This window comes from Eurytemora carolleeae, unplaced genomic scaffold (genome assembly GCF_000591075.1).
Source record: "Eurytemora carolleeae unplaced genomic scaffold, Eaff_2.0 scaffold542, whole genome shotgun sequence".
NCBI classification, from domain to species: domain Eukaryota; kingdom Metazoa; phylum Arthropoda; class Copepoda; order Calanoida; family Temoridae; genus Eurytemora; species Eurytemora carolleeae.
Window position 1 is genome coordinate 164,235 of NW_019396535.1, and position 13,307 is coordinate 177,541.

Genomic DNA, 13,307 nt, shown 5'->3' on the forward strand with positions numbered 1-13,307 from the left:
TTTGTTTACTGTTATATTTAAATAAATAATAAGGTAAGATCCAAACATAAACAATCCTCTATAGAGGAGAAATATAGAAGAAGAAAGCAGAAAAGGAACCAAGGCGAACCTTTTGTAGTTCCTAATTTGCTCACCAGGTTAAAAGTTGTGACATTTCTGTCATGGAAGCAGCAGGAAGACAGGATGTGTTGAGTCTATCTAGACAGGAAGCCTAGCAGTAGTAGAAATAAAGGATAAAGGAATAAAGGCAGGAAGGTAGGAAGGTAGGAAGGCAGAAAGGATAAAGGTATGAACGCAGGAAATTGGTTTCTATATCAGTATGTATAGTTGGAACTTATGCATGGTATCCAGCCTTGGGGGCAGCGTGACCGTATCCACCAGCGGGCTCTGGGGGGTAGACGGGGGTTCCCTCGTAGGTAACATCGGCGATGAATCCGTTGTAGTGATCGGCGGTGTAGGTGGTGGTCTGGATCCTACCGTCGGGAAGAGCGATCACGAAAGATCCGGCAACGTTTCCGGAGGCATCCTGGGTCTCGGTCTTCTTGAAGTTGGCCTTGCTGTAGTCGTCATTGACTCCATACTCGTAGGCGAAGGGTTGGGGAGCAAGCTTCTCCTCCTTGTATGGAGCGGGTGGTCCATAGGCAGGGGGTCCATCAGCAGCCACAAGGGCGAGCAGAGCAGAGGCGACGAGAAGCTGAAAATAGAAAAAAATAAATACATATTTTAATAAAAAATACAAATGAAAAGAAAAACTGTTGTCCATAACAAATTATGCTCTGAAGAAAACAAACTTTAGTTAGTTCATGTCTAAGGAAAATAAGCCTTTGCCACAAACTCAAATTTTTTGATCCCTATATTTTTGCAACCAGATGGTGTAAACCTTTGATATTTAATTTTTATCAGAACTCATAGTTTGAAATATTCTTGGTTTACAACATTGGATTGCAAAGACATAGGGATTAGTAAATCAGAGTTTATAACTTAAATCCTGTCAAATATATTTAATTAATTTGGGAATGTGATATGACAGTAGTTATCAGAAAACTAATCAATATTTGTAGTCTTTGTTACATCTCTAATTCAAATTAGGATATTCAATTTTTAATTGGTATAACTGAAATATTTTATAAATGCATTACAATTTACAAACTTTTGGCGAAAGGAATATAGTAGACGACAAAATGGCTTGTCAAAATATATGTCATAAGTTTATAATTTAAGTTCTAGCACTACCAACATTTTTTTAAAGATTTTTTTTAAATTTAGAAAAAAGGTATTTTAAATGTTTAAAAGTATGATTGTTGTACCTTGTACATGTTGAGTGTTTATGAAGTACTGATTCTCCCCCCTCACCATACTCTTTATATACCAAACTGTGTCCTATCTTCTATCTATCTATCTATCTCTGTGTCGTAAATACGATACCGGCAACACACACGCTCAACTCTCTTAGAGCAATAGTTTAAACTAGTACTTACACTTCCTAAACCTGTCTACAAGGGTTTCCGGGATTCCTGGTTTTAGATCAATATCTCCAGATTCAAGATTAGGTTTATAATACTATTTTCCTTATTCACAACAGTCTATATGTTCATTTTTTATATTTATGAGATTGCTGACTTTTTTTAATATTTACAGTTTAAAGCTCTAATGCGTTCTGATTCCTTGTTTGCTTATCTTTTTTTAGCTTGCCTAGTTTGTTTATCTAATTCTGTTTGTGTAACTGTTTCTCAAATTTTATGTTTACCTGTTTCTCTATTAGTCTGTTTATCTGTTTCTCTAAATTTATGTTTATCTGTTTCTCTATTAGTCTGTTTATCTGTTTCTCTATTAGTTTGTTTATCTTTTTCTCTATTAGTCTGTTTATCTGTTTCTCTAATTTTGTGCTTATCTGTTTCTCTATTAGTCTGTTTATCTGTTTTTCTATGTGTCTGTTTATCTGTTTCTCTATTTGTTTGCTTATCTGTTTCTCTAATTTTATGTTTATCTGTTTCTCTATTAGTCTGTTTATCTGTTTCTCTATTAGTCTGTTTATCTATTTCTCTAATTTTATGTTTATCTGTTTCTCTATCTTTATGTTTATCTGTTTCTCTATTAGTCAGTTTATCTGTTTCTCTATTAGTCTGTTTAACTGTTTCTTTAATTTTATGTTTATCTGTTTCTCTATTAGTCTGTTTATCTGTTTCACTATTAGTCTGTTAATCTGTTTCTCTAATTTTATGTTTATCTGTTTCTCTAATTTTGTGTTTATCTGTTTCTCTATTAGTCTGTTTATCTGTTTCTCTATTAGTCTGTTTATCTGTTTCTCTATTTGTCTGTTTATCTATTTCTCTAATTTTATGTTTATCTGTTTCTCTATTAGTCTGTATATCTGTTTCTCTAATTCTATGTTTACCTCTTTCTCTTTTAGTATGTTTATCTGTTTCTCTAATTTTATGTTTATCTGTTTCTCTATTAGTCTGTTTAAATGTTTCTCTAATTTTATGTTTATCTGTTTCTCTATTAGTCTGTTTATCTGTTTCTCTATTAGTATGTTTATCTATTTCTCTAATTTTATGTTTATCTGTTTCTCTATTAGTTTGTTTATCTGTTTCTCTATCTTTATGTTTATCTGTTTCTCTATTAGTCTGTTTATCTGTTTCTCTATTAGTCTGTTTATCTGTTTCTCTATTAGTCTGTTTATCTGTTTCTCTATTAGTCTGTCTATCTGTTTCTCTATTAGTCTGTTTATCTGTTTCTCTATTATTCTGTTTATCTGTTTCTCTAATTTTATGTTTATCTGTTGCTCTACTTGCCTATTTATCTGTTTCTCTTCTTTTCTGTTTATCTGTTTCTCTACTTGGCTATTTATGTGTTTCTCTACTTGTCTGTTTATCTGTTTCTCTACTTGTCCGTGTAGTTAAAGATCTCATAAACTATCAATTTGTCCCAACTCGGAAAAGATCTCATAAACTATCAATGTCTCAACTCGGGTCTCATAAACTATCAATGTCTCAACTCGGGTCTCACAAACTATCAATGTCTCAACTCTGACACGATCTCATAAACTATCAATGTCTCAACTCTGACAAGATCTCACAAACTATCAATGTGCCAACTCGGACAAGATCTCACAAACTATCAATGTCTCAACTCTGACAAGATCTCATAAACTATCAATGTCTCAACTCGGATCTCACAAACTATCAATGTCTCAACTCTGACAGCTATATCGATATATTACTTCATAGAAGGTTTTCGGATGGATTGGTTAATGAACAATTTATCCTGGAACATAATGTTGACATCAATTATTTTTTTAAAATCCACCAATTTAAACAGGAATGCAAAGCAAAGTGCCCTAAAACTCTGAAAGCCTAGTATATACCTATATATATATATATATAGGTATAAGTATATGTATATATATACAATACAGGACGTGTTATTGTTATACTTATTATTATTACTTTTTACACTAAATCCAAAATTATAAGAATAAGGTCAACTAAATATTCGAATGTGAAAGGGAAAATAATGTTTCTAATCAATTGTTTAAAAATAATTCTATAGAAATTTAATGTTATAATCCTAAAATGCTTGGGGGTCAGGCGCCATGATCTAATCTTTACCCATTTCTCTATAGTTAATGTTAACAAACATCTTCTATTCATTTTCTCTTTGTATACATTGTAAAAAAAAAGTTCGCAGATTTTTCGTGGATTTTCAAATTTAATCAAAATCGAATTTTGTTGGAGGCAAATTTTTTAATTTTGATCATCTATAGTCTTCCCAGGGCACACGTGAAATCCCACACAAAATTTGGGCGCGATCGGTTCAGCCGTTTTGACGTTTATTGGATACAAATAAACAAACAGACACCCAGACAAATATCAGAATATTCCAGAGTTGGAAAGTCTTTGCCCTAAACTCAGGGTTTAGACACGTTTTCATCAAAATTATAATAATTTAGAAAATATGTTTTTTTTTTATTTTAACGTAAAACACTTGAAAGACCTGAAACAACCAATGAACCTTTAAAAGTGCAAGATAAAGAATTTGATTTGCCACTGTTAATTTTGCCAAATTTTGGGATACCCTAGTGGTCATGAATTTAAAATCACAATACTAAAAATACTAAAAATACTAAAAAAGTTTTTTTTCCCGATTTTAATGAAAAAATCTGAATTTTTGTTTGACTATGAAAATTTATGATAAGAATGGATACAAATGTTCTGAACTAAATTTAGGAAGTTTTGAAATATGAAACTATTTAAATTAAAGTATGTTCATATTTTGTAAATGATTCTATAATTAAAGATTAATGTGTGGTTTCAACATCTAACGTCCTAAATTATATTTTTGATATGTTAATGGTCGGTAATGAAGTATAAAAACTACCTTGTAAAGTTGCAGGAACCCAGCTTTGCACAGAGGGGTCATAACTAGTCCCGCCGAATACCCGCGCTTTGTCGTAAGTTATAACTATTTTACCGATTAAAGTCGATCCACTTAACTTAGAATTTCCAAACTAACCTAAAAACATTCTCGTGGTTCTCCCAAGATTCCTCATCTAAATTTGAGACAAATTTGTCCAGGGGTTCCCTAGTTATGATCGGACAGACAGACAAACAGAAATTACAACTTTATTTATATAGATATAGATATATACATAAAGTAATGTATATCTAGGACTGGGCAAAGTTCCGTTAACGGAACAGGAGGTTTTCGAAAATTTACGGAAGAGTCCGGTAACGACCTGCAAAAAACGTTAATTTTTAAACCGTTAACGAAATGGATTAGCCGTTTTAAAAAAAGATTAATGGTTGAAAACGAAAACGGAACGGATTTTTTGTAAAAACAGTAACGACGTTAATGATTTTTAACTGTTAACAATTTTTTTTTCGGCGCTTTGCGACATGAATAATGTTAATGACCGTTAATGAGTAAAACCAGTAACAATTGTTGAAAATTTTCCGTTCACGTGTTGAGATTGAGATTATTTAACAACGATAATTAACAAAACCCCGGTAAATGCCGTTAACTAAATGAACATTCCATTCTGATTACAAAAACAACAAATTTTGCATAATTTCTAGGTTTTGAAAAATGTAATTATATATATATAAAGTTGAATATAACAGGAACTATTTCACGCTACCGTGCACTCCATAAATTAGATTTTAATAATGATAAAAGCATTATTTTAAACTAAACAGTTGTTTAATTTGTCTTTGCAGTAGGGGTACTTCTACCCCCTCTGAAGAGTGAACTCCTGCGACTCTGTAGGGAGTACTATACTCTATACAGCCTTTGTAGGGAGTACTCCTTCCACACCACCCTCTAGGGAGTACTCCTACCACCCTGTAGAGCGTTCTCCTACCACCCTGCAGAGAGTACTCCTACCACCCTGTAGAGAGTACTCCTACCACCATGTAGAGAGTAATCCCACGACCCTTTAGAGATTACTCCTACCACCTTGTAGGGAGAACTCCGACCACCCTGTATCAAACTGTATCAGTCCAGGCACAGTCAATCCGCTCTCCAAGTCAACTAGGACACAAGCCACCTGGCTCTAATACCGCACAGGGACGCAAGCGTAGCTTATCAATCTCGCTACTTCTCAGGCTCTAAATACCACAAAGGGACACAAGCATAGCTTATCAGTCTAGCTATTACTCTGGCTCTAAATACCACAAAGAGACACAAGCATAGCTTATCAATCTCGCTACTACTCAGGCTCTAAATACCACAAAGAGACACAAGCATAGCTTATCAGTCTAGCTATTACTCAGGCTCTAAATGCCACACGGGGAAACAAGCGTATCTATCAACAAGCTATTGGCTATTTATCGAGCCCTTACTCGATCTCTACCCTAAGCGAGGTATGATCTCAACCCGAATACTCAACGGGATACAATTACTCTTCACTGTAATCAAAGCGGAGTTCTAACTTATTTGTATACGAGGTTTATAGGTTACAAGTTAAATCAATATACATAATTAAAATTCCTACATCGTTAACTATATCACACAATTAAGCTAAACATGCTATCTATTTAATTAGAACGCAGTTCAAATGAATAAATGGGTTTTTTATTTACAAACATCGATTACTAACAATGTACAACGTGCTGCAAACTTTAACCCTAAACAGGCCGGGGGGGGGGCGCTCCCTCCCCCTTTAGTTTTTTTCTCCTAACCCTCTTATTTTTGACACTATTACTACATGGCGGAAAAAAGTCCGATCTGTGAAAAAAATATCTAAAATAGCCCATAACTTTTTTGTAACTTAACAGACAGACAGACAGACAGTTCTAAAAACTATATTTTTGAAAAGCCCTTGAATAATGCAAGTAGAAACATGTGTCACACTTCGATATTTGTTAAAAACAAAAAAAAAATTTTTTTTCATTTTTTAATCCTTTTTTAGGAATTTTTTCAGTTATTAAAGTTATCGGTCTAATTTTTTTTTTAACTGGCCATGAAAAATTGGTTTATGCACATGCGTCTTAACCCTATAGCTATTCTCTGAGGACTTTTTCTGGGGGGGGGGGGNAGTACTCCTCCCCCCCACTTGTTGTAGAGAGTACTCCTACCCCCTGTTGTAGAGAGTACTCCTACCCCCTGTTATAGAGAGTACTCCTACCCCCTGTTGTAGAGAGTACTCCTACCCCCCGTTGTAGAGAGTACTCCTTTCTCCCTGTTATAGAGAGTACTCCTAACCCCTGTTGTAGAGAGTACTCCTACCTCCTGTTAGTGAGAGTACTCCTACCCCCTTGTTGTAGAGAGTACTCCTACCTCCTGTTATATAAAGTACTCCTACCCCCCTGTTGTAGAGAGTACTCCTACTTCACTGTTATAGAGAGTACTACTACCTCCCTGTTATAGAGAGTACTCCTACCCCCTGTTGTAGAGAGTACTCCTACCCCACTGTTATAGAGAGTACTCCTACCTCCCTGTTAGTGAGAGTACTCCTACCCCCTGTTGTAGAGAGTACTCAAACCACTATGTAGGAAGTATTAGCTGTGTAAGAAAGGCCAAGTATAATGGCTGCTGGTTCTGCTCAGCTTGAGAAAAGAATAAAATTTAAAGTTTAACTATTTTATAAATTTAAATATTTTTTTATTTAAATATTGTGTTCTGTATTCTTTTATCTTTGTTCAAACACAGACTTCATACAAACATTGGAATATTTGACAATTTTATAATTCGCCTTTTATCAGCGCGGCATTCCGTTTTTCCCCTAGTGTACGCCATGAATTTTAATGGTTAAAACACTGTTATAAAAACAGACAAATTCCTCGAAAAAAATAGAAACTATTAAAGTTTAAAGTTGTCGTAAAAGGGACTGTTTATTTAATTGTAAGTAACCCTCTAAAAAGCGACATTCAATTTACAAACTCATAAATCCTTCTTCTGATCAATGTTGTTTCTAGATCGGACAAATTAGTTTTAATAAGTCGCGGATTTTTTTAATCTAACACTTTTCAATCGGAAAAAAATCTTTCTCCGGTGGCGCACGTTAGCATTTGTGTAGGGGGGGGGGGAGGTACCTTTTAGTGCTCACCTTTGGCAACACTGTGCCCCACCTTAAAAATCCTTTTTTTGAAAAAATATTTATACCTGTTTAACATTATACAGACTACAGGTAAACTATTCGATCATATACAAGTGTTAATAAATTATTTGTGTAATTTTCTTAAGTGGACTCATCATACATTCCCTCTCAATACTCTGGTGTGCACTCTTCAAGGGGTGAAAAATAGAGATGGAAACGTTTCCAAAAAATATCTATATTTTCATAGGATAAATAATGAAATTAAATATATTTTTACACTGGAAGCAGTATTGGCTACAGCTTTTTTACTGAATCTTTTTTAGAAAAGGGTAAAAGTGAGAATTTAAGGTATTTATCATTATATGATGTAATTATACTTGCGTAATTTCAAGTGACCTTCCATTTATAGAGTGTACCTTTATGACCTAGTTTCATTTCTCCATCGTTTCTGAAGCAAGAAATGCATGAGTCACTTTTGTAGAGAAACCACAAATAAAAATAATCAGTTTTCAAAATGGGAAACATGAATATTTAATGCAATACTTGATCAGACAAAGCTTTGAAGGGTATTGTTNATATATTAATGTCAAATATATTTTAGGGACTCCCTTTAATATCAAATATATTAATGTCAAATATATTTTAGGGACTCCCTTTAATATCAAATATATTAATGTCAAATATATTTTAGGGACTCCCTTTAATATCAAATATATTAATGTCAAACATATTTTAGGGACTCCCTTTAATATCAAATATATTAATGTCAAATATATTTTAGGGACTCCCTTTAATATCAAATATATTAATGTCAAATATATTTTAGGGACTCCCTTTAATATCAAATATATTAATGTCAAATATATAAGCTCAGCTAGGAATTAGCGAAGCCTGTACGCAGTAGTCACACGAGGGATTGCCTAGCTTGCTTACCAATTATACGCAGTTTATGCGTAACGGAAATATTGCCAAATATACCGGACGTATTCCTTGTACGCAATTACAGCATTTCTTCTTTTTATAGAATCTTATTCTTATTCTTTTTTATTTTTTTTATTTTCTTTCATGTCTAATCTTGATTCTTTTTAGATTGTTTTTCATATCCTTTTCCGCAACTAGAGAAGGGGGGTAAATCCGATTCCCCCCTCAACATATTTTGCCCCTTCTCCCCCACCCCCTCATTTATCATGATTGTGGACCATCTTTTATCAAATTTTGCCCACTTACACAAAAAATACATTTTTCTTTGTCGCTTCGCGCGCCATTTCTCATAGAATTTGTTATTTTATTTTATTTTTCAACTGAGAGAAAGTCATAATTAGTTTATTATATCGGACGATTATGACGTTTGCAGGTTATAAGAGAACTAGGGTAGCCCCTTACTAGCACACAAGGGCAGAGGCTCATTACAGAATGACTATATGGATTATGGATAGACGAAAGATAGTTAATTTTAAACATGTAAACGAATATGTTGACTGTTCTCGTACTTGTTCCTAAAATCCTAACAAAAGGATCTACGAGGTCACAAAGTCAGACCAGAAATATAGCTTGAATTTGACCTTCTCCTTCTGTCAAGTTTGCAGTGGAAAACCCTATAAAGACGACATCTAGTGTTCTTTCTGTAATGTTATTAATCTATCGTCACAAATTACTTTCAGGAACTGCACACTGCTAAGGACTAAACAGACTTACTATGTAGGGACCATATAGGGGACTAAAAGTTCTAGTGGATGAATAGCAACAAAATTCTGAAGTCTGTTAATGGGAACTTAACCCTATTCCTGCTGGGGGGGGGGGGAATTTGACCCCCCTCTGTAGTTTTTTTTACATAACTCAAAAAGTATTGGTCNATGGAAATCCTTCAGGCTTATATTATATCATCTTTAAAACTCAGCACTCAACTTAATGGAAATCCTTCAGGCTTATATTATATCATCTTTAAAACTCAGCACTCAACTTAATGGAAATCCTTCAGGCTTATATTATATCATCTTTAAAACTCAGCACTCAACTTAATGGAAATCCTTCAGGCTTATATTATATCATCTTTAAAACTCAGCACTCAACTTAATGGAAATCCTTCAGGCTTATATTATATCATCTTTAAAACTCAGCACTCAACTTAATGGAAATCCTTCAGGCTTATATTATATCATCTTTAAAACTCAGCACTCAACTTAATGGAAATCCTTCAGGCTTATATTATATCATCTTTAAAACTCAGCACTCAACTTAATGGAAATCCTTCAGGCTTATATTATATCATCTTTAAAACTCAGCACTCAACTTAATGGAAATCCTTCAGGCTTATATTATATCATCTTTAAAACTCAGCACTCAACTTAATGGAAATCCTTCAGGCTTATATTATATCATCTTTAAAACTCAGCACTCGACTTACTCCACATTGGAAAAAAGTAAGATTTAAGACTCGATATAATTGTATTTAATCTTTATTCGATACCCTGAATGGATAATGGTATACCCTGCCAGGGGTTGAAGGGAGCTTTAAACAGTGGAAGAAGATTTGAAATGAAAAAGTTAAGCACTAAATCATTTAAAAATAAATAGATGATTACTTACTATAATATGCACGAAACTGTGACACAGATGTATGCTGAACGCTAAATAAACACCTTTCTAAAATAGGAAAATAATTCATTTGATGAGGCTTCATTTGAGATTTGCAGACATACAAACATATCAATAGAACAATACCATTTGATTAAAGGGACAGACCGGCTTTGTAAGGAAATTAAACTGAGTATGCAATGTTGTGGACAAATTCTCTAGGATTCATTTGAGACATATAAAACGTTTCCACGATGTATAAATAGTAATACTGAGTTTGAGTGCAAAGACGACGTTCAAAATCATGAATTTGGGTGAGGATGTTTTCAGAATCGGATTTTTTTAATTATTAAATAACGACAACGAAAAATATAGTAAAAATTCTATAGTAAACTTATTAAGTGGTTAGGAAAATATTTCTCAAAAGAAAATTGTCAATAAATCGTAGTTAGAATTAATTATTTCTTTTTTCATCATTATATTGAACTTCTTATTTTCTCTGAATTTGTTCGCAAATTTCTTCAAATTCTTAAAATGTCGTCTTTTTAATAAAAATTCCAGATAATCTGCAGAAAATCTTAGTGATTAAAGAGAGATTATAGAAAGTAATAATTGAATAAGATTACAAAACAATTAATTAGTTTAATGTAGAATTTTGTTTACATTTTTTGTCGTTGTTATTTAATAATTAAAAAAAAGACTATTCGGAAAACGAAGCCACCCAAAAGTACAACTTCGAACGTCGACTTTGCGCTCAAACTCGGGATTTACAGGTCTTTAAAAAGTTTAATATGTCTCAAATGAATCCTAAAGAATGTGTCTATAACACTGCATACTCATTTTAACTACCTTAAATAGCCGGTCTGTCCCTTTAAGACTATATTATAATTTCGTTCTTTTCTTTTGGTTTAATTAGAGAAAAGTAAGTGATTTGAGCAACAGGCTCTGTAAAATTGGAGCAAATACAAAACATATCTTTACTAAACTTATTCACCACAAAACACATTGTTGTTAGATGAGTTACTTTGATTAGTTCTGTGATAATAAGTTTTGTCGCTGATAAGATTTGTTTTGATGTTTTGTGGTGATACAATTTGTTTGTGCTCCTTTATGATTTAAAAGTTGAATAAAAATATTCAGAACTAACAGGATTTTAAAACAGAACCAGAGCCAGAGTTAATCATATAAACGCTTTGTTGTGTACAATGAAAAGTTACAATTCTAATACCAAAAAATGCGCAAATTCTTTACTTCTTAACATTCATTTCAGAATATGGCTCAAATGAAATAATTGAATTTGCGCATGTTTTGGTATTTGAAATTACCTAAAATTGCGTAAACCTATGTAAAAGCTTTAGTATTTTTAGGTTTTTGGGTTTATAGGGCAGCAATGTTCAATAATCTGCATCAAGTGTCCCTAAACAATAGGTTTCCGGTTTATTTTCAGATTAAAATTGCTTGTTAAAATACTTAATTACAGAAGTATTGTTGTTCCACGAACAGAAAAAGGATGTAACATATGGAAATTTTTATCAGATAAAATAAGATACTTACTGTCGACCAACTGTCATTTGTTAATATTTTATATATATGGTGTTTTTTAATCTTGTCAATTTTAAAACTTTAATTTGGATTTTGAAAATTTACATTTGCAAAACAAATACAAAACTTTTAATTATATATGTCTTCAAAAAGAGGAGTTTCTTCAATAGAAAATCTGTATTTTCAAATCGTTGATCAATCCCTTGACAGGGACTGTTAGCGTAATTTCTATGACCCTCCATGCAAAGATGACAATGCCTGATTCACAACGGTACCCTTGTAACCTGTATTTATTTAAATATGTGTATTGTGTAATATATTGTCGTTTTTCTAGGTTGAAACATGTCTAACTGTGATAAATCCAATTGCAGCAGAATTGTGAAAGTAACTAATTTGTAGAGAGCCCATAATTGAAAATAATTCTTTTTTAAATTATCAGACATATCTTTTATGGGTACTATAGTGAATCGGGTATTGCCATCTTTGCATGGAGGGTTGTAATAAATCCTGTTTGAACATACCTTTATATATAAATGCGTTGTACACTGCATCCAAGGATTTAACTGCGTTTATCCTTGTATCGTTTAAGACACTTAATATTTTTTTTAATCTTGAAGAGATATTTGTGTAATTTATAAAATCAAAAACTGATTCTAGAGTGATTTAAATCTTAATTTTTAAGTTAAAATCTCCAATTATAAAAGTGTTTATCCTTTTTATACTTATATATTTTTTAAACTCAAATTATTCTATAAGATAATGAAGACTAGCCACGTAGTGTTTATAAGACTACCTTCGAAAAGTTAAATTCTTATTCTTTACGCTAATATCTCTTAGAAAAGTTTCTAAATATTTTATTTTATTTTGATATTATAGATTTTATTAATATACTTAATGTCATATTCTTAACCTTTAACCTATAATTCTCAAAAAAGCTGGTTTTCTCGATCCCCAAATTACATTTTGCCCCCAACTAATAATAAAGAAATTTAATATTTTATTGCAGAAAATGTAGCTCATTTCCTCAAAAAAAGTTAAAGGAAATATGCTTAGGACTGATTGTTGTAAAAAATGTAATTTTTGGTACGTTGTAAAGGAATTGTTCATATTTTAGATTTTTTAAAAACTGACTTTGTTCGTTTTTCTGGAATCTTTAAGGTTTTCGGACTTATACTTAAACAAAAACTTGTAAAGGTTCCAACATTTTAAAATTGTATTAAGTAAAACTTTTGTTTAGTTAAACTTTGCATAATTAAAATACAAGAAAAAACGCATTATAAAAATAAAGTTTTTATTAAATGAACTATTTGCCTTCATGCACTACAGGCATATAGGCTGATCGATTATTTCTTTAAAAATTTGAAATAAGATAATTTGTCTGATTTCCTAATAAGCAAACAAGCCTTTAATAAAGAAACTCTTGAAATTGACCCATAAAAAATGAAAAATATTATTTACTTGTGGCTACCACCATACAAAAGACATGAGACCATCTTCTACCAAATCTAAAAAAAACGTTTTTAATTTAAATCGAATGTCAAAATGTCGTGTTTTAATATAAAGAAAATTGCTTGACAATCCAATTTACTCAATGTACAGTAAAATCTATCTGATGTATTAAAACATTTGACATCAGATATATTTTACTGTA

The 13,307-nt window shown here is 32.2% G+C and overlaps 2 protein-coding genes across 5 annotated transcripts in view; both read right to left on the reverse strand.

Annotated features, from left to right (window-relative positions):
- LOC111705030 (cuticle protein 19) lies at positions 1–1,408 on the reverse strand. Its single transcript, XM_023477459.1, has 2 exons — positions 1,308–1,408; positions 1–694 (listed from the first exon to the last, which is right to left on the reverse strand). The coding sequence occupies exons 1-2, from the start codon at positions 1,314–1,316 to the stop codon at positions 335–337; spliced, it is 369 nt and encodes a 122-aa protein (XP_023333227.1). The 5' UTR covers positions 1,317–1,408; the 3' UTR covers positions 1–334.
- Positions 1,409–13,073: 11,665 nt separating this feature from the next.
- Positions 13,074–13,307, reverse strand: part of LOC111705016 (organic cation transporter 1) — a 19,396-nt gene continuing 19,162 nt past the window's right edge. For all 4 annotated transcript variants that reach the window (XM_023477446.1, XM_023477445.1, XM_023477444.1 and 1 more), the window contains one exon: positions 13,074–13,161. In XM_023477446.1, coding sequence (XP_023333214.1) covers positions 13,107–13,161 — 55 coding nt within the window. In that variant the 3' untranslated portion in view covers positions 13,074–13,106. The remainder of the gene's footprint in view (positions 13,162–13,307) is intronic.